The 19938-nt window shown below is 42.0% G+C and overlaps 1 protein-coding gene across 3 annotated transcripts in view; it reads left to right on the plus strand.

Moving 5' to 3' along the window:
* Positions 1 to 13649, plus strand: part of LOC147429709 (uncharacterized) — a 15506-nt gene extending 1857 nt beyond the window's left edge. Inside the window, exons 5-9 of one of the 3 annotated variants that reach the window (XM_086495951.1) lie at positions 11718 to 12099; positions 12264 to 12513; positions 12606 to 12839; positions 12967 to 13086; positions 13189 to 13649. In XM_086495951.1, the coding sequence (XP_086352077.1) occupies positions 11718 to 12099; positions 12264 to 12513; positions 12606 to 12839; positions 12967 to 13086; positions 13189 to 13592 (1390 nt within the window). In that variant the 3' untranslated portion in view covers positions 13593 to 13649. Of the gene's footprint in view, positions 1 to 11543; positions 12100 to 12263; positions 12514 to 12605; positions 12840 to 12966; positions 13087 to 13188 lie in introns of all 3 variants that reach the window. The other 2 variants (XM_086495953.1, XM_086495952.1) reach the window with 2 other exon arrangements.
* Positions 13650 to 19938: the final 6289 nt, after the last annotated feature.

The raw sequence follows: 19938 nt of genomic DNA on the forward strand, positions 1-19938 counted from the left end.
GTGCCAGTGGTTAGCCCATGAGGCTAGGACCTTGCACTCCTAGCCTCATGGGCTAATTACTGGCACTCTGGCAGTGGACTGTGGAGGTCGATAACTACAAATGAGTCCTTGGCCTCCCTTTTATAATAGTGGCCGGCCACATTGGCCGGGTTCCCACTACGTCCTCCCGGACACCGAACGTTCATCTGACGGTGTCTTAGACCGGATTCCTCTCCTTTGCGTGGGACATAACAGGTGGTGTTAGTGGGTCACGAGGGGATGCAATCTTGACGGCCTTGATGGCTGTTGGTTATTGTGAGGGCAACGTGGAGATAGAGTAAGGGAGGCGACAGACGCGCTCTTCAAACTTAGAACTAGTGGGGGCATCAGTGGGGTGAACAAGAGGACTACGAGAGACTAATAATAGATAGAGACATAGAGGAGGGGTTGATGCAGAATACTTTTGGCTAATCTCTTGCCATATTGACTCAGGAGACATGTAAGGAGACTTGTCAAAGACATTTTATCTGTTTAGACAAGTGGCAAGACACTTGTGCTAATGCTAACACGTGACCTCCTTATTCAAGAGGCAAGTTCGTCTATAAAAGCAACCCTTTTCTCTCATTTTTGAGATCACCTCAGTGCTGAAACTACTCTTTAAATCTTAGCCCAACTCTACACTACTACCACCATTGCCCTCTACATGCTACTTCTCTTTCCCTTAAGCTTTGCACGTTACTTCTCTCGCCCACAAGCCCTACATGCTACCTCTCTCTCTCTCTCTCTCTCTCTCTCTCTCTCTCTCTCTCTCTCTCTCTCTCATTCAAGCTTATGTGAGGGAGGAGATGTTGGAGGAGGTGTTGCCGAAGTGATCGCATGAAGGAGAACGTACGGTGATTCCATGCTGAATTTTCAGCCTATACCCGTGTAATTTTGTGGAGGAATAAAGAAATTCCTGTGAAGGGGCTCAACTGTGTTGGGTCAGCGGTGTGCCACTCTCAGTCTTCTCTCACTATCTAATCTGCCTCTCTCAGTATTTCAAGCTATACATATCTCCATACATCTATATACATAAAGATATGCAGATACACACACACACACACACATATATATATATATCTATATATACATATGTATGTATGCATGTATGTATGTGTGTATATGTGTGTGTCCCTCTCTCTCTCTTTTTCTAACCAAAGACAGTTATTTGTCTTATGTGCAAAGTGTTAATTGGTAGTCATAAGCCTGTGGTGTATCAAGGGCGAGTTGTTTCCGTCTTTGTCCTCATCTTCTGCAATGTTGACCTTTTTGTATTTGTTCTATGTGCAAAGTGTTAATTGGTAGTCATAAGCTTGTGGTGTATCAAGGGCGAGTTTCAGCTCTCCTCTTCCTTGTTTTCGTCTTTGTCCTCATCTTCTACAATGTTGATGTCAAGTGACATCCAACCCTGTGTGTCCGTGGACAAGCTACAGCATGATCAGGGTTCAGTCAGTCCAATCAGTCTAGATTTAGAAGTGATCTGGCAATTTTGTGAGTCTATTCGTAGACCGTGCATGCCCAGTCACTTAGTGTAGATGCATATCCTCTGGTTGCACAAAGCATGATCATAAGCATTCCCATCAGAATCCATTAGATTCCATCAGGGGAATTTTCCAGTGCATTTAGCCTATTTTACCTATTTTTGACATTTTTCACTTATTAATTTAAGTGACTTTCCAACAAAAGTAGGTAGGGCAATTTGGGTAAGAAAATATATAAGCAAACTAGAGCTAGCACTATTTGGCAGAAGAGGCAACAGGAGCCAAGCTCAGCAGGCAACTTCTCAACAGGACCTTGGCGGTTTTCCCCTCCAAGCAAGAACCATCGCCATAGACCTTCCCTCACCTAGCGTTTTTGGGAAGCATCATCAGTTAGCGTTTGCATCAACATCGTCGCCACCAAAGCCCAGCACCTAGCGTTTTGACAAGGCATCAGCTAGCGTTTTTGGAACACAACAGCTAGTGTTTTTGGACCAGCTTCCCTAGCGTTTTTTGCAGACCAAAACGTTTGCAGATTGCAGCATTTTCAGCCACAGCAGCGCAGTGATTTCATGAGTGAAGTACCTGCAAGATCAGCCCTAAACAGTAGCAGATTCAGCCCGGTAAGAACCTCAGTTTTCAGCCCTTAAGAATCCTTGTTTTCAGCCCTAAACCTGCAGATTTTCAGCGACAAAGACCCACAGAAAACAGCCCCCAAATCAGCGATTTGGACTAGTCGCAGATTTCAGCCCATAGCATTTTTGGACAGCAGTAGCAAGATTGCAGATTTCAGCCCTTAGGTCGACTTCGTCATCCCCGTCATCATCGTCGACATAGCCTAGATTTGCATCAGTCTCATGCATACTGTTTGTACCAAATCGTGCAATCATAAGTAGACCACTCTCGCCGACGAGAGTGGGGCCTTCGGAGGAGGGTTTTACAACGTCTCTAGTGTCGTATCTCTCTTCTCTCTTTATCTCTCAGTCTCATACACTTGCACGCACAGTGTCCATTCACTTTGTTTGTGATCATAGCATTCTCTCACTAAGAACGGAAGGCTTTACCTTCCATAAGAAGAAAAGGAACCTTGAGCACAGTTTGGAGCACTCATCTTGAGCAAAGCGCAAACATTCATTCCGCTGCACCTAACATTGGTATCAGAGCTTTGGCAGTGTTTTGTATCACTCAAGGAAAGAACCACAAGAATCACAAGAAATTTTTTTTCTTGTTGCGGTCGCACGAACTCAAGTTCTTTTAGTCGTGTCGATTCCTAATCGTGTTTTTGAAGAGTGACAGGAATCCCAGGAAAGAAGGGCTTGTCCAGCCTCCCCTTGTGTCTCTTTTCACTCATTGAGAACGGATTGTGCACTTAGCGGCCGGCCAATCGACGTGGGGTGGGAAAAAGCAACCTTCGTGTGAGCGTAAGGCCGCCAAGGGGTGCGCCTACGGAAAGGAGTAGAACTCGGGTGAAGAGAAGATCCTTCTCAAACGCGGTTTGCAAGCGAAAGACTCTCAAGACCCTCAAGAACCTCAAGATCCTCAAGAACCCAAGAAACCGAGACCCTAGTGCATGGTCGTCACCCGAAGCGGAATGGATACTTCGCATACAGGTGATGAGCATGAGAGAGGCGACGAAGACTTTTCCCCCCCAAGAGATTTTTCCGACCCTCCCCCTTTGCCATCTACGCCACGAGTTGTACCAACTTCGATGGAGGAGATAGTCAAGTCGATGTTGGACATGATGGCACAACAACAAGAAACGAATCGAGTTGCGTTGGCACAACTAGCAAGAAAAGAAGAACAACAGGAAGCTAAGGACCGCGAGCGCGACGAAAGAAACGAAAGAATTGCCGCACAACAAGAAGCCAATCGCATTAACATGATGGTCAAACAAGAAGAGACTCGCATTGCTTTGGTACGTGAACGCACGAACAAAAAGAAAGAAAAGAACAAAGAAAGGAGGCGGCAGCACGAAGCGCAGCCTTGGAGGCCGAGCGTGAAGCTCAAAGAGTGGCCTTGGAGATCGAGCGTGAGGCTCAACGAGAACTACGCACTCAAGAATTGATTTGACAAGTACTTGCCTTGAAGTTCGAACCAGCCAAAGACCGTGGGAGTTCCTCAAGTGGCGCAAGCCACGATGCAGATTTCACCCATCCAGTCACAGAGAAGTTGACTTTCAGTAAGTATAATGGTAAGATGGATACCACAGTGATTCATTCTTGGTTGCATCAATTTAATGCTTGTTTTGCGACAACTAAGAAAACAGGAAATAGCAAAGTTTTGACGGCAGCCATGTACCTTGCCGGTGATGCCATTAAGTGGTACCACGCATGGCAAGAGGCACAATTAGCCGCGCACCTAGAGGAAGCCGATGAATTCACGCCCCTTTCCTTCAATTGGGTTGATTTCCAAGACAAGCTCAAGGCGCGGTTTATGCCACCTCAGTACCTCGCACGATTGAAGGACGATTGACGCACTCTCAAGCAAAATGGTATGCCGGTTATGTCTTTTTCTAATCGTGTTTTGCAGCTAGGTACCCAATTACGCAAGTTGGATGATGAACGCAAAGAGGCATTCCTTTATGGATTGGACGAGTATATCAAGTATGATGTTGAGGTGCTCGATCCAATCGATCTCAACAAGGCGGTAGCGATTGCTCTCGCACAGGAGATGAAGCACAACAAGGGAAAGCCTAAGGAGAACAAGACTTCCACAAGTACCTCGCAGACTTCTCAGAACCCTCAGAACGGTAAGAATGGTTAGAATGGTAACTCTTCTAACCAATCTTCCAACAGTCTCTCAGAAAAGAATTCTTCCAATGAACCTAAGGGTAAGGCTAACACAATTGCTAAACCTAAGCTTACTCCAGATAAAAAGGTAGCACAAGGAATTGTAGGAGGATACATCACGTCGGAAGAGCAAAGCACTTATTCTAAGGAAGGTCGTTGTTTTCATTGTCACATTAAGGGTCACATAAAAAGAACATGTCCTAAGCTTGAATCGAATGAATATAAAGAATCCACAGAACCCACTTTCTCTGTCAATGCAATCAATGATAACATGAGTGTGCCCCAAGTTTCTCTTGACCCTCCCATTGATAATTCTCTCATTAAATGTTATGGTCAGGTGTCGGAGCAGCGTTTTGTCATATTGTTTGACCGAGGTAGTATGCATAATGTGATCAGTCCCTCTCTGGTTGAGAGAGCCAGCCTAGAACTTAGTCAGAGATCTCCTCTCGAGGTCTCTAGCTTTGTTCCCGGTATGGACGCTCTCATCACGGAGGAGTGTCTTGGTGTGTTGTTTGCAATTTAACAAGCTGCCTTCACTAGAAGATTTGTTGTGTCTCCTCTCTCAGGATGTGATATGATTTTGGGCATTCGATGGTTTCGTGATGTTAACCCTCTCATTGATTGGGAGGCTAACACTTTCACTCTCAATGCCAAAAGTGATTCTCCCATTGTCATTCATGGAGAGGACATTGTTCATTCTCCATCTCTCATTGCTACTATACAGGACAAGATTGAAAGGATTCGGGAAAAGGAGACTCTCTCAGTCTCTTCTTCTCCACAGCATGATACACAGGATTTGCATGATTGTGAAAAGCATGATGATTTGAATGATAATGATGAGCATGATGATTTGGATGCCAATGACAAGCATGATGATTTGCATGATCAAGATGTGATTTCTCACAAGCATGATGAGTTGCATGAAGATGATGTGATTGTTCACAAGGATGATGCGTTAGTGGATGCTTTTTCTAGCGAAGCTAACCTCGTTGTAGATTCGATCAATCACGAGGAACCGATCTTGGCTTTCCAGTCGAGGTCCAAAGAACCCCCACAGGACGATTCGATCATTCAGGAAGAAGCGATCTTGGCTCTCGAGCCTCGGTCCAAAGACCCCTTACAGGAAGTATTATGTGTTCGCATGATTGATACGCACGCATTGTTCGAGTGTTTCATTCGTGATCGTTTCCTGTATTTTAGTCAACGTCTTTATGTGATCCCTTTTCCTACGCATGACATATTGTACGTTGAGCACGTTTTACTTATGAATGAGTACGAATGTATGCGGATTGTTCATGAAAAGCTGAAAAGTATGCATTCAAGGAAGTCACATTCCATGTCTCTTCCTTGGTATGACACATTTGTAGAAAGAGCACACGAAAGTATGAGCACCAAGCATGGCATTTCCATTGTGTTTTGCCTCAGTTGATTGATTTAGATCAGCACGACAAGATTTGATCTCATTGTTTGCGTGTGTGTGGTGAACGGGTTAGCACTCTGGCTCTTTGTTCATCTACATTGCATGCACAGTCTTTGAGGAAGACAAGATTTTTTCCACTCACTTTACATGGAATAGGTATGTTCATGGTTTTGTGTTGGAAGTGGTTTCAGGAATTTTCAGCCATAGAGATTCTTGAAGAAGAAAGAAGCATGACTCTCGACGAAGTTGAAGCATCGAAGGAGCCACATAAGACTTTGTGTCGCTTTTGGCACGGCCCAAAGAAGCAAGTGTTGCAGACCTTTATGAAGTTCAAGTACCGCTCGACGGACACATCAGAGTGGGCCGGCGAAGAGTCCCTTCCAGGATTCCGGATGCTATTGGCGATCTCCCTCGACGCCATACAATTCGGTACCAGTATCTCACTTTGAAAAGGAGGGGATGTCACGTGACACATCCAACCCTATGTGTACGTGGACAAGCTACAACATGATCAGGGTTCAGTCAGTCCAGTCAGTCTAGATTTAGAAGTGATCTGGCACTTTTGTGAGTCTATTCGTAGACCGTGCATACCCAGTCACTTAGTGTAGATGCATATCCTCTAGTTGCACACAGCATGATCATAAGCATTCCCATCAAAATCCATTAGATTCCATGAGGGGAATTTTCCAATGCATTTAGCCTATTTTACCTATTTTTGACAATTTTTCACTTATTAATTTAAGTGATTTTCCAACAAAAGTAGGTAGGGCAATTTGGGTAAGAAAATATATAAGCAAACTAGAGCTAGCACTATTTGGCAGAAGAGGCAACAAGAGCCAAGCTCAGCAGGAAACTTCTCAACAGGACCTTGGCGGTTTCCCCCTCCAAGCAAGAACCATCGCCATAGACATTCCCTCACCTAGCGTTTTTTGGGAAGCATCATTAGCTAGCGTTTGCATCAACATCGTCGCCACCAAAGCCTAGCACCTAGCGTTTTGACAAGGCATCAGCTAGTGTTTTTGGAACACAACAGCTAGCATTTTTGGACCAGCTTCCCTAGCGTTTTTTGCAGACCAAAACGTTTGCAGATTGCAACGTTTTCAGCCACAGCAGCGCAGTGATTTCATGAGTGAAGTACCTGCAAGATCAGCCCGGTAAGAGTAGCAGATTCCCTGTTTTCAGCCCTAAACCTGCAGATTTTCAGCGACAAAGACCCACAGAAAACAGCCCCCAAATCAGCGTTTTGGACTAGTTGCAGATTTCAGCCCATAGCATTTTTGGACAGCAGTAGCAAGATTGCAAATTTCAGCCCTTAGGTCGACTTCGTCATTCCCGTCGTCATTGTCGACATAGCCTAGATTTGCATCAGTCTCATGCATACCATTTGTACGAGATTGTGCAATCATAAGTAGACCACTCTCACCGACGAGAGTGGGGCCTTCGGAGGAGGGTTTTACAACGTCTCTGGTGTCGTATTTCTCTTCTCTCTCTATCTCTTAATCTCATACACTTGCACGCACAGTGTCCATTCACTTTGTTTGTGATCATAGCATTCTCTCACTAAGAACGGAAGGCTCTACCTTCCATAAGAACAAAAGGAACCTTGAGCACAATTCGGAGCACTCATCTTGAGCAAAGCGCAAACATTCATTCCGCTGCACCTAACAATTGACTCTACCTTTATCTTTGCTGCTGCTGTTACTATGACACTTAGATATGGTGGATGATTTTTGATGCCACAATTACTACAATACTTGTTCTTGTAGCAGTCCTCAGAAAATGTCGAGGCTTGTCACACTCGTAGCACTTCTTTTTATTGTTTGGCCTAGATGATGATGATGATGCAAGATATGCTCCTCCATTTGATGTAGTCTTCTTTGTTTGCTTCTTTCTTCTTCATGAATTACAATTATAACTTGCTGCAGTGAAGGTGTGGGATCCTTTGCTCTAAAAGTGGGACTATGTTGTCAAAGTTGTTCGGAAGAGCACTCAAAGCATAACTACTTTGTTTTCTTTTGGGATATGACACTCAATGGAACTGAGTTGCATGATTATGCTAATTAACCTATTTACTAGGCTAAAGATGTTCTCCCCTTGAAGCATATTGAGTTTGTAAATATTCTTCTTTAAGCTTATTTTACTTTGCTTTTGCTTAGCACCAAAATTTTCTTCCAGGATTGTCCATGCTTCAAGTGTTTTGGTGTAGTCATTTGTGAAATGCACATAGTTATTATGTAGAGAAGTGATAATTATTCTTAAAGTTTGTTCATCTTTGGCATGTGCGTGTGCAATTTGAGTTCTAGTGAGAATGCCAGCTGAAGTGGATAGCTCATTTGTCCCAAGTTTGACAAAAGCCCATAAGTGCATCTTCATGAGGTATCCATGTAGCTTCATTTGCCATGTATGGAAGCCTCTCCATTGAATTTCTCAATCCCTTTGCCCCCCATAGTTTGAATGGAGGGGTCTTAACCATAGGGGGTGTGCCAATGTCAGTGTCTACCTCTTCAAGAGCACTATGACGACATCATCCCCGTAAAAGAAAATAATAGCATACATTTCAAAAGTTGTACCTTTTGTTTGAATGCCATGATGTTCTTAGCACTGGACACGTAGGCATCCAAAGAGCATTGGCATTGGTCTAAAAATTTCTATTGACCAAGGATGCACTTTTACATAGAGAACTATATGAAGAAATGCACTCAGTGTTAGGTCAATAAGGCAGAGCGCCTTAAGCAAGCTTGCCTACTACATTCATTGGAAATCCCTAAGCCAACTGAGAGTATTTCTATGGATTTAATAGTTGGTTTGCCAAAGCCAAGTTGTGGCAATGATGCCATTTGGATGGTAGTTGATACATTGATACTCACAAAAATGGTAAAGTTTATACCAACTTTATAACTTGTAAAAGGTTTACTAGAGAATATTGTCAGTGATTGAGATACCAAGTTCACTAGACGATTTTGGAGAGATATATTTTCTCCAATTCAAACAAAGTTGAGTATGCCATCCTCTAATCACTGTGAGTCTGATGGACAACAAGAAGGGATGAATCAGACATTAGAGGATATGTCGAGAGCATATGTCTCTCATCGGCAATCTAATGGAAAAGTATCTTTTGCAATAAAGTTTGCCTACAATGGTAGCAAGCATTCTACTACTTAATTTAGCCCATTCACGTTGATGTATGGATTTGAGCCTAACTCTCCTATTGCTATTGGCTTAGAAAAGGCAAAGCTCGTGATTTTTTGTATGATATGCAAGAGATGCTCGGATTCGCTAAGGATAGTGTAAGGACAGTTCATGATCGAGTTAATACTTATGCTAAACCAAAAGAGATCTCCAAGAACTCTAGATGTGTGACAATGGGTCTATCTGAAGATACCCAAAGATTCCCATACTATGCTTTTAACTTGATTTTGTGGTCCATTCTTGATCACGAAGAAAATAACCCTTGTTGCCTATAAATTGGCTCTCCCCTCGGATGTTAAGAGTGCATCTAGTATTTCATGTTAGCCGCCTTAGAGAAAAGCTAGGTAGAGGCCATGTTGTTATGACTATTAAGGAAAATGCTTGGGAAGATATCCAAATTGAGTATATTCCTCGAGAACCAAAGGTTTTATTAGACCACCGTACTCGTCATACGTGCCGATGTGCTTATGATGGATTTATATTTAAACGGAAGGGTCAATCTGATAAGGTTTGCGAGTTAGTTCGTTGAAAGCTAAGTATCCCCACTTCATTGATGAGGACATCAATGGTCCTTAAGGGGGGCAAAGTATGATATTGTCCCTATCACACCAGTGTGGCCAGCCACTTATTGAAGGAGGCCAAGGTCTCATTTGTAGACGACAACCTCCTCTGGTAGAGTGCCGGTGGTCGGCCCGTAAGGCTAGGCTTGGGCGAGGTCTCCTTGAGGAAGTGAGACCTGGTAGTATGGAAGTCTCGGTCTTACAGCTGGGAGCCTACGGCCTCAGATGCTAGCTCAAGCTAGTTGACGTTGGATGGTAGCTATAGCTGGGTGGTTAGTCCTGACACATGTCCATCAGAGTTACCAGGGAACGGACATTTCGGGCCTTGGAACGCCGGAACGGCGTTCCGGCCAGCTGGGATTTTCTGGAACGCGTCGGAACGGAACGGCGTTCCGGCTGGAAACGGGACGACCGGAACGGGACGGAACGGCCCCAACGGCCATAAACGGTAGTTTTTGAAATTGAAAAAAATGACTGTTAGGCAGCCAACGGCCATTTTCAGCAGTCAAAAAAGTATATAATGCCCCCCTCCTCCCCCATTCTTCACACACTCATCAAGCCTCAAGGCCCATTCTCCCTTGCTTGAGCCTTGCTCTCAACTCTCAAGCCAAGCTCATTCTCCCTAGCTTGCTCTCAACTCTCAAGCCATAGTGTGGCGCCGCGGCATGCCTCAAGGCTCAAGCTCTCAACCTCTCTCTCTCTTGGGCTAACTTCTAAGTTCTAACCCTCAACTTTCAAGGCTCAAGGCTCAAGCTCTCACGGAATCAAGCGGCAAGCCTCTCTCTCTCAATCCCTCTCTCTCTCTCAAAGTTCAAGATCAAGCTCTCTCTTTCACGGATAATCCATCATCCATGGCCTCTTCTTCTCGTTCAACCCCCTCCGTTCATGCGGGCAACACTCAAAAGGCGAAGGAATGGTCGTGGTGGGATGAAGTGACCTCGGAGGGCACCTTGTCGGCGGCGGGGGGTTCTCGTGCATGGGGATGCTGTTTGCTCATTGTTGTTCATCTGGCTATGTACTCTGGGCGCCTCACATCCCAATCAAGTCATAATAAGGTTAAATGGTCTTCGAATCGTGTTTTTTGTGGGTATTAGAGTCAAAGGACTCTAATACTACTTGTATTCAAACACATAACGCTAAAAAAAATAATATTTGGGTGTTTTTTTAGCCTGCCGTTCCGCGCCGTTCCCATTCCGGGCCCATTCCCGTTCCCCCGTTCCGTAGGGAGGCCCGTTGCCGTTCCCGTTCCGCGTTCCAAAAAATAATATTTGGGTGTTTTTTTAGCCTGCCGTTCCGCGCCGTTCCCATTCCGGGCCCATTCCCGTTCCCCCGTTCCGCAGGGAGGCCCGTCGCCGTTCCCGTTCCGCGTTCCGGGTAACTCTGATGTCCATAGGTGGTGTCTCTCGTCTTCGTTTGAGAGCGCACAAGCCTTGTGAGGCAATTCTATACACAAGAGATGGTACAAGGCTCTTTCGAATCTAACCAAATGGGGGTGTCCCCCTCTCCCTTATTTACGGATGCAAAAAGGTTGCCCAACCCCATATACCCCCCTATGACCCATAAAATGGTCAATATGAAAAGTTGAGTCTTACTATTCCATTCTTTCTATAAGATATTCCCTTCAAGATGCTGTGGTCACCCAGCTCATGATGCAAGAGGAATACATACTGCTGTGTTCTCCTATGTCTTATCCGGACTTGCAAAGTACTCCCTTTGTGATGCTCTAACCATTCGTTCTGCGATGCATCAGAACTATTCGTTTTAGATGACCTAAATGATATTCGCTGGGGTTGCTTAAGTTATCCATCGAAATGATGCATCAAAAATCTGTGCTCCAGGATGGCCTTCATGCTATTTGGTTTACAATGCTCTATTCATCTGATTCTTATGGACCCATAATGTTTCTATTATCCACAAACAGAGAATTGTATTTAGCTATACAGAAATAGCCAAAATAGTCTAGAAACAAGACGCCTGCGTCTTGTTTTAGCCTTTAGGTATGATTTTCAGTTTAGGAGACACATTTCTTCATTTGGAGATTTGAAAAGTCTTTGATTTTTTATCTCTAGGCTCTAAGTTTTTTTTGCAGGTAAGAAACGTTTAAGTTGTGAATTGAATAGGCACATAGGAAGGAGAGCCACTGCAGTTGTGGTGGTGCTTGAGCTGCTTTTACTCTACTTCACATGTGCTAGTACCAAATCTTTATGGTAACTGCACTTGAAGGCGCCAGAGCATTCAGGGGTCCATTTTGTTTGCTGCTCAGGAAAGGGCAGGTCTCCAAGCATGTAACAGAACCACATGTGAAAAACGAGTTCCTAAAAAGTCTTGAGCAAGAGCAAGTTGAGTGGGTTCATCAGCAGAAGAGAAAAGAGCAGGCCGATTTTCCGGCTGGAAGTGGGAAGAGTGACTCTATTTGTCATGCTGAGCACAATATTCAAAAAAGCTTGGAGGAATCTGTGCAGTTCTGGACGGACTATTCGAAGGTCCATTTTCATCCTCGGAGCTTGTATGAGCTTGAAGGCGTATGGCATGAAACAACTAGTCTTGATGATTATGGCCGTGGCAAAGGACTACTCAACGGACACGTAAAAGAGGATGTACTCAATAGACTGCGTTTCTTTGTTGAAGAAGCAGATCACATGCAGGTATTGTTGGTGAAGTTATTAGGGTGTCTAGAAAGTTGATAGTTGGTTTTAATCATTATGTGCACACAAACAGAGTGAGTCGACCAGCAAGAGCATGTATTCCTCTTATCACTTCTTTTAACTTTTTAAATCAAGCTATAACCAAATGTAGGTTTTCATTGCAGGGGTTTAAAGTTCTTGTGGATGATTCAGGGGGTTTTGCAGCAGTTGCAACTGAATTTCTGGAGGCAGTAGTTGATGAATATAACAAGACCCCAACATTATTGTTCACTCTTCGGCCTCCATCATCTGTAAAAAAATCGAGGACATTGCAAGCTTCAGTTGTAAGAGACCTTCATGATGCCATATCTTTCAGCGAACTTAGCAAATTCAGTTCCTGTTCAATTCCACTTGGACTCTCTAGCTTTGCAGGAAGTGAGCTGATATTTTTTTCTTGAATTTTGGTTTTAACAATGATGTACGAGTAAGATTGGAGGATCTATTTTGACTCTGGACGCTTGTGCAAGTGTCAAAATACCTGGCGGTTGATGATTCAAAACACTTCCATACCAGCGCAGTATATGCGGCTGCAGTTAGCTGCATCACTCTACCTTTACGGATAGAGCTTTCTTCTGGGGATCCATCAAATGCAGTGTGTACAGGAGCTATGGACATGGAAAGCTTGGTCCAGGTCTTGTTAGGCCGGATGGGGAGACGGGTGCCACTCATGCATTTGGCAATGCCAGCACTGCATATACCAGGTCTTTTCTCTCGTGGTTGGGTTTTCCTTTGGGTTTTGCAAAAAGGCAGACGTTCACATCAACAAAGGCGGTGTGTAAAGCTTAGAGCTACCGTCTGGCATGCTGAATGGATAGCATTTTTCTGTAGGTCGAGAGAAGCATGAAGCTGTCGATTTCTCAAGGTTCCAGCCACTACTACCTGGTGTGATTGAAACCGATGATCAGCTAGCTTCATATGTAGTAGTTGTTCAGGGCTCCTCATCGCAAGGTAAATAGTGCTATTACTTTTCAGCTCCATGTATGCTCTTGCATAATATTGTGTAGCATGCTTTTTATCTGTAATAGGCTAACAATGAGGTGGTATATTCAGATCCAACAGCTCCTCCCTTACCACAGGACATCGTAAATTTTTACACTAGAAAGCGCACCCCATTTTATCGAGTGTCTGCTTCCCTTTGCCCTCTTGCTGTCCCTTTGCCATTTCCGGACATATTTACTCCTTTGGTTGCTTCCGAAGTGCAACCGACGAAATGTAAATCAGACATTTCATCCATACCTATAGCCACCAAGCTCTGTACGAGTGTAGCTATCCTGCCATACCTCGAGAAGCGGCTGCGTAATCTTCAACATCCTAGTGGAGGTTCCTTGGGCTGGCAGATCCTGGAAAGGTGGAATAGGCAGAAAGATGAAGTCAGGGAGCTTAGCGAGATAATAGCTAATAGTGCTGCTGCATATGGGAGCACAACGAGAGAGTTGGCATCAGATTCGGAATGACCCTTCAAAGAGGAGTTTGTGATGGTGATGATGCAGTATAAAGTAAAGGTTAGATTTTTTTGGCCTGTGCATCATTGCGAAAATTTTGTCCTGTTTTATCAAGCTGCATGGGAAGTTACATGTTACATGTTACGCAAGCAAGGAGCGTTGCCTTCCTTGTGGGCAGTATCAGATCAACAGGAGCAATGTTACTTTCTCCTTACACAGCCTAGGCTAGGAACCTTTGTTTGCCCTGCCTTTCAAGAGAAAAGGAGTGTTGATGCGGAGGTTTTCTCAAACCGTGCCATGTGGGTGGAAAGAAATAGTAAGAGCTCTCTCTCTCTCTCTCTCTCTCTCTCTCTCTGCTTTGTTGTATACTTTAAAGGTAATCCAAGAGTAAAAGATTGCTTTAGTGTTTTTGCTTCTAAATAATAGCCCTAGCTTTTTTATTCTGATTTAAGTACGTGCCATTTACTTACTCTTTTCTCCTCCAGTTCCACTTACTTTTGCTATGGGGCTCCTTAAATTTGGATGAGATCCATTCATTAAGCTAGATAGATCTTTTGATTCGTACACACATGCATACTAAGTCTATGCATCTGCTTTTTTGCTCCAAGGGCTTTGCCAATTGTCTAAAGAGCCCTCACTGGTCAATTGCCAATCAGTTACTTCACAACTTGCATCTCTTGTTATTAAAAAAGTTGTGTTTTTTTAATTGGGCTCTTCAGTTCCTCCTTGGGTTAATCATGTGAGGTGGAGGGCATTGTCAAGAATCCCTTCGTTAGCCATGGTGCATAGGAGTAGTATTGGTAGCCCTCACCTGTCCTTGTAGCCATTTTGGACCATTGATTAGATAAATCAATATTGTATTGCTATTACAACTTTTGACAATTGAATAAATACACTCCGCAAAATTTGAAATAAATAGAATCGAATAAGAGAGGGAACGGAGATGGAGTGGAATGCACTTGCATTGAATTGGGTATTTGTTTTGAACACTAGTTTTGTAATTAAGCAGGAAAGTGTCCAGGACACGAAAAAGTGTCTAGGAACACTTTGGTGTCCTGGTTTCTAGCCAAGTTGTATTTATTTCATGAAGCTAAAAACACATTATGGATGTCTTGCTTCTAGTCTAATTAGTTTATGAGGTGAAAAAATTTGGCAAGTTTTCTCTTTGTTAAAGTGGTGAGAAGTCTTAAGTTGAGAATTTGGCCAAAACTTACAAGCAAGCTGTTTTGTCAAAACTCTCATAGATAATGATGGAATTGAGTTTTTCATGCTTGTAAAGTTTATCTAGCTCATCATTGTATGCTAACATACTACACATTTTTGGGGGTTCCAATCTCCCATAATCCTCGAGAAATATTTGCTATGCCAAGTTTTGAAAATAGACAATTGACGTCAACTATCACGGATTTAAGGCTATTCACTGTCCTAGTCATGTATTAGGTATAATTTATAGGTGCCTTGTAAAATTTTGAAAATGTAACACCAATTTACCGTTTTTTGTTCCTCAATCATTGATACTTATGCACTCTGTATATAAAGTAAGTATATGAACTTGTAGTTCCTTTGTATGTACTGGTGTCCACAGAAATGGCGTATTAGACTTGCAGAACTTCACATAATATATTGTAACATGAAATGGATTTTGTTGCCTATGAGACTCGTAAAATGGGTAGTACAACTAAAAATAAAATTTGATGTCTGTCCCCCATCATTTGTCTAAGGCTTGTGCCACCAATATTTCTAAATCATTAATTGTTGTTTTTTGGGGAGTAGAGTGTGATTCCACACCATTTTGGCCTCAAACTTGTCTGGATACAATTTTTTAGGGTTGCTATGCTTAACATGCTCTCTTAACAATATTTCATAAGATGATTTTTTGCACAAGGCTTCATATCCTGTTTTGGATACCAAAATAGTGAGTATTTTGCTACAAAGTTTGAACTAATTTTGATTCCGTGTGCTCTAGCTTCCACATTTTGCACTTGTGATTTTAAGTGTTAAGTGCTTCCTCTAGGAACTCTTATATCGGCCCTACCCTCCAAAGCTAGAACAAAAAGCCATTGTCTAAATAGCTTGAACTTCTTTTAGTCTATGAACACACTCATGTTTCAAAGCGAAAGTAGACCCTAAAAATAGGTGCTTTTGGACACAAGAAGCAAGAGGGAAAACAATTTTCAAATTCAATAGAGATTCGGGTTTGTTTTAGAGAGAAATTCACCATAACTTCTAGAAAGAGAACCAAGCAAAGTGTCGAAAGAGAAAAGTGTGTGTGTGTGTGTGTGAGAGAGAGAGAGAGAGAGAGAGAGAAAGAGAGAGAGAGATCCCATGCTCGTTTCCATGAACGTTTCTTCAATGAGCTGCTTAGAGGGAGGTAGAGAGGGAACCTTGGGAAGTTTTCAACAAGAGGATAGCTCCTCCTCGCCATTTTCATGTTCTCCTATGTGTGTCTATGATCGATAGGGTAGTATGTAGGATCTATTCTTTGTTCTCTTGTTGAGTCATAGTATATTTTGCAAAATTTTAAAAATTTTCTAAACCATTCCATTCTCCACTTGGATTTCTTGTCCTTAAAGCAAGCCATGGCCCCTTCAAGTTGGATGCCATGCTCCATCTCCTGGTCTTCCCCTTCCTCGACGATTTTCATCTTCAAAATGGCCATAGATAGGTAGATAACATCATTACCTACCTACTGAAGGCAAAGATCGGTTCATGGTATCTAGGAGTTTAGCAATCTTTATCACTTGCCCCTTTTGAGATGTTTCTAGAGATTCAAACTCCATGTTGTTGGAAGATTCCAACAATAGATGCTTGCTCCAGAAAAGGAGATGCTTGAGCGATTTTTTTAGCCCTTGTACAACAGAAAATGATTGTTAATTTTTTCACTAGAAAACCATTAGATCTTTGATCACTTTTTTTATATATGCACTGGGGCTATGAGCTTCCAAGATGTATCATAAATTAGACAATTTGCCCAAATAGGTCACTTATTTTTGAAGCACTTTTAGCCCTTGTACGTATAAGATCCTTAGTCAGGGTATAAAAGTCAACTTTGTAAAAATTTTGAAGGAGGTTAATTCATAAGTAAGTTCAAGCGATAAGGTTTCTTTGTACATCGTGAGGATCCTCTTGATGTCAAGATTTTATCTCTTTCCACCACACCGCACGGTTATTGTATCGACAAGCTGAGAGCATCAGTGCATTAGCCTCGAGGAGCTCTACACGTTGATATCTACATTGCAAGCGTTTTGCGAGATCCAAGCGCCGACTCCCACGACCTTCTAGGTGACATATCTCACTATCCGAGCATTGTTTGAGATTTCGTCAGTTGCATCAGATTCCCAGTGCTTAGAAGCACCTAGTTGGTTTGTCTAACATCAAATTTGATTTTGCTACTAGAAAAAACCGCGTTTTTTTTCCATTATGCAAGTTTTAGGTTTACTAATCTAGAAGTGTTTCTGACCTAGTAAGGATTGTGCTTGCCCAGGTTTCTATTGATTGAAGTTGATTTGCTATTGGTTTTTCATGTGGATATGTGGTTGGAAATGAGAGATAGAAATCAAGTTTTTCGCAGAGTTAAAGAGTTCATAGATTGTTTCTACGGAGTGTATTGTGTTCAAACAAGAGGTTGACAACCCCTTGGTGTGCCTCCATGCGCTCTAATCGAGCCACTTGTTCCCTAAGATTGACATTTTAGTCTTGGGACCGTCTCTTTGTGAGATGTGACAATGTTGTAAAAAGCCACCTCAGACATCGGCTTCGCTGCTGGAGAACGAGTTCCTAAACTAGTGTGAACACATACAAAAATTGACAGAGTTACCTTAGATAGACTAGTTAGATAGATTGTGATAGAAGTGGAAATTGAGGCATCCTTGGTCTTGTGTTTTTAGTGGTGAGTTTCTCGCCATAAGAGTAGTCAGAAGATAGAGTAAAGTGTTGAGAATAGGTTTGGAGCTTGGTGTGTAGCTTTGTCACTATGATAGCAATGAAGTTCGGCCTAAGCTGAAAAAATGCAGATTTCAAAGTTTTCGTAGTAAGTTATTGTTTTGAGAGTTGTTTTCTCTTGTTTTAGGAGTAGGGTAAGTAGATGCATCTCTGGATGAGGTTTTATCCACATTTTGGCTAAGACGTGTGCTAAGATGTGCTTCATGTAAAAATCGGCAAAAAGAAGTAAACAAAAAATTACTTGAGAGGAGTTGTTAGTATGAAAAAAGAGGAAAATTCATCCAAGGAGTTCAATTTTTACTGAAATTTTGATTTCTTGTGACACATTAGATTTGAAGTAATAGCAAAAACTTATGGAAAATTGAAATCTAGAAAAAACTGTGATTTTGCTTGTTGATAGGAAAATTTGTGTTTTTTTCCTGGCCTCAAATTCTATTGCAAAGTTTTCATTGAAATTTTGCATAGAGCATCCACTGACAAATTCAAGCATACTTGTAAAGTCAAAAGTTAAAAAATAGGTCCAGAAATCAATTCTTGATTAAAAATGCGTTTTTTTCCTAAGGCAGCTCCTAAAGTGCCATTTTCTTGATCACATGTGTTCATTGGATGTTTAAAAGCTAAATTATGCTTGAAAGTTGCATGCTTTATTGTGGACACACAAAATAGTTTTGAGCTGTCGAAAAGTGTGATGGAAGCTTAAGAGACAGAAATGATAATCAAAATTGTCCAAAGATGGGTGTAAATATTTCTTGAGATTGTTAAACGCACTGCAAGTGTCCAAAATCATATTGGACTCAAGGGCAAGGGGACAAGGAAAAAATCACCATTTTTCCCCAGCACCTAGCTACAAAAGTTGAAACTTGACAAGACATGGGGCAAAGGTCCTTCTTAACCTAGAAAGAAAGCCGTCAAATCAAAAGTGATTTTGGACTCAGTGTGTGTGTGAGGTCAAATTCGAGCTTTCAGACTGAGAAAATTGCTAAAATTGAGATTAAACTCAAACTAGTTATCCAAACATTGTGAAACTTAGTGATTGTACTCTTCAAGGAAGGCAAAACACTTGGGAATTGGAAAATTTTGTAAAAAGTTACCAAAAGCAGTAGCAGAGGAAGGAATCCGTTTTTTTCTCAGCTACCTGCAAAGAAGAAGAATTTTTTGCCAAGATTTGGTTCAGTGGGAAGCCTTAATGCAAAGATCATCCCTATCAAGTTAAAACAGAAAATAAGCTTCTAGAAGCAGAAGAAGAGAAAAAAATCGTGTTTATTTCCTAGCTATCTGCTTGAGAGAGAATTTTTTACCAAGTTTTGGACCAGAGGGGGAGCATGATACAGGGATCACACTTACCAAAAAGTAAAAAATGAGATTGAGAATTTGTACATCAGATTGAACCACATCCGATTAGAAATGCCCAAAAATGCTAAAATTAGCTTAGAACATCCACAAAAAGAGGTAAAAATTGAACCAAAATTGGTAGATAAGATCTACAGAGAGTGGAGATTCTAACGAAACAAAAAAAAATTCATTCTCACAACTCTATGTTGACCTTAGGGGAAAAACGCGTTTTTTTCTTAAAGGTTACTGAAAATAGTTAGAAACATGTGAGATTTGGTGTGCTAATAGGCCTTGGTGTGAAAAACTTACTGACCTTTTCAAAACCAAATTTCGACACTCAGATTATAGATTAGGCTCAAAATAGACAGAAAAGGACTGCCAAAACAGGGTTTAGGAGACCTTCGGAGACTCCAAATCGAACCAAAATTGGTGAGTAGACTATTCATAACATTAGGAACCCAACCTAGTGAAAATTTTGAAAAAGTTTAAAAGAGAGCATCTTAAGGGAAAAAATGCGTTTTTTTCCTTAAGAATCCCCCAAGTACTCCAAAAAAGGTGAAAATTTTTGTGCTCATTCTTGATTGCATTTCGAGCTCAGTGGTCTTTTCGGATCAAAATTTGGACTTATTTTGTGGCTTTTATGATCAAAACAGTGTCTTTTCAGGTTCTAAAAGTATTACAATGAGAGTAGGACCAGTGAACTCAAAGAAACTGAAAAAGTTGAAAACAAAATACTTTGAGAAAAAAATCGTGTTTTTTCTTGACCATCTGCTACAGGGGTCAGAACTTGACAAGACTTGGTGACCTTGTGTGCATGTCATGTACATTGAAGTGACTAAGTTTGGGCCAAAAATACCCAGCACACCTCATGTTACAAGCAATTTTGTGTGGCAAGTAAAAACTAAATTTTCATCAAAAAGGTAATCACTTTCACATACGGACTCAGATTCAAAAAATTTTATATCAAAATGTAGCTTGGATGGCGGCTCTACAGATTATAGAGTTCAAGGGTTTGAAAAATTGACGTTTAAGGCCTCAGAGTTCCATTATCGTTCAACGGTGTTTGAAACTACCTTTTTTGTAG

This window comes from Adiantum capillus-veneris, chromosome 22 (assembly GCF_014529385.1).
Source record: "Adiantum capillus-veneris isolate H3 chromosome 22, ASM1452938v2, whole genome shotgun sequence".
Lineage (NCBI taxonomy): Eukaryota > Viridiplantae > Streptophyta > Polypodiopsida > Polypodiales > Pteridaceae > Adiantum > Adiantum capillus-veneris.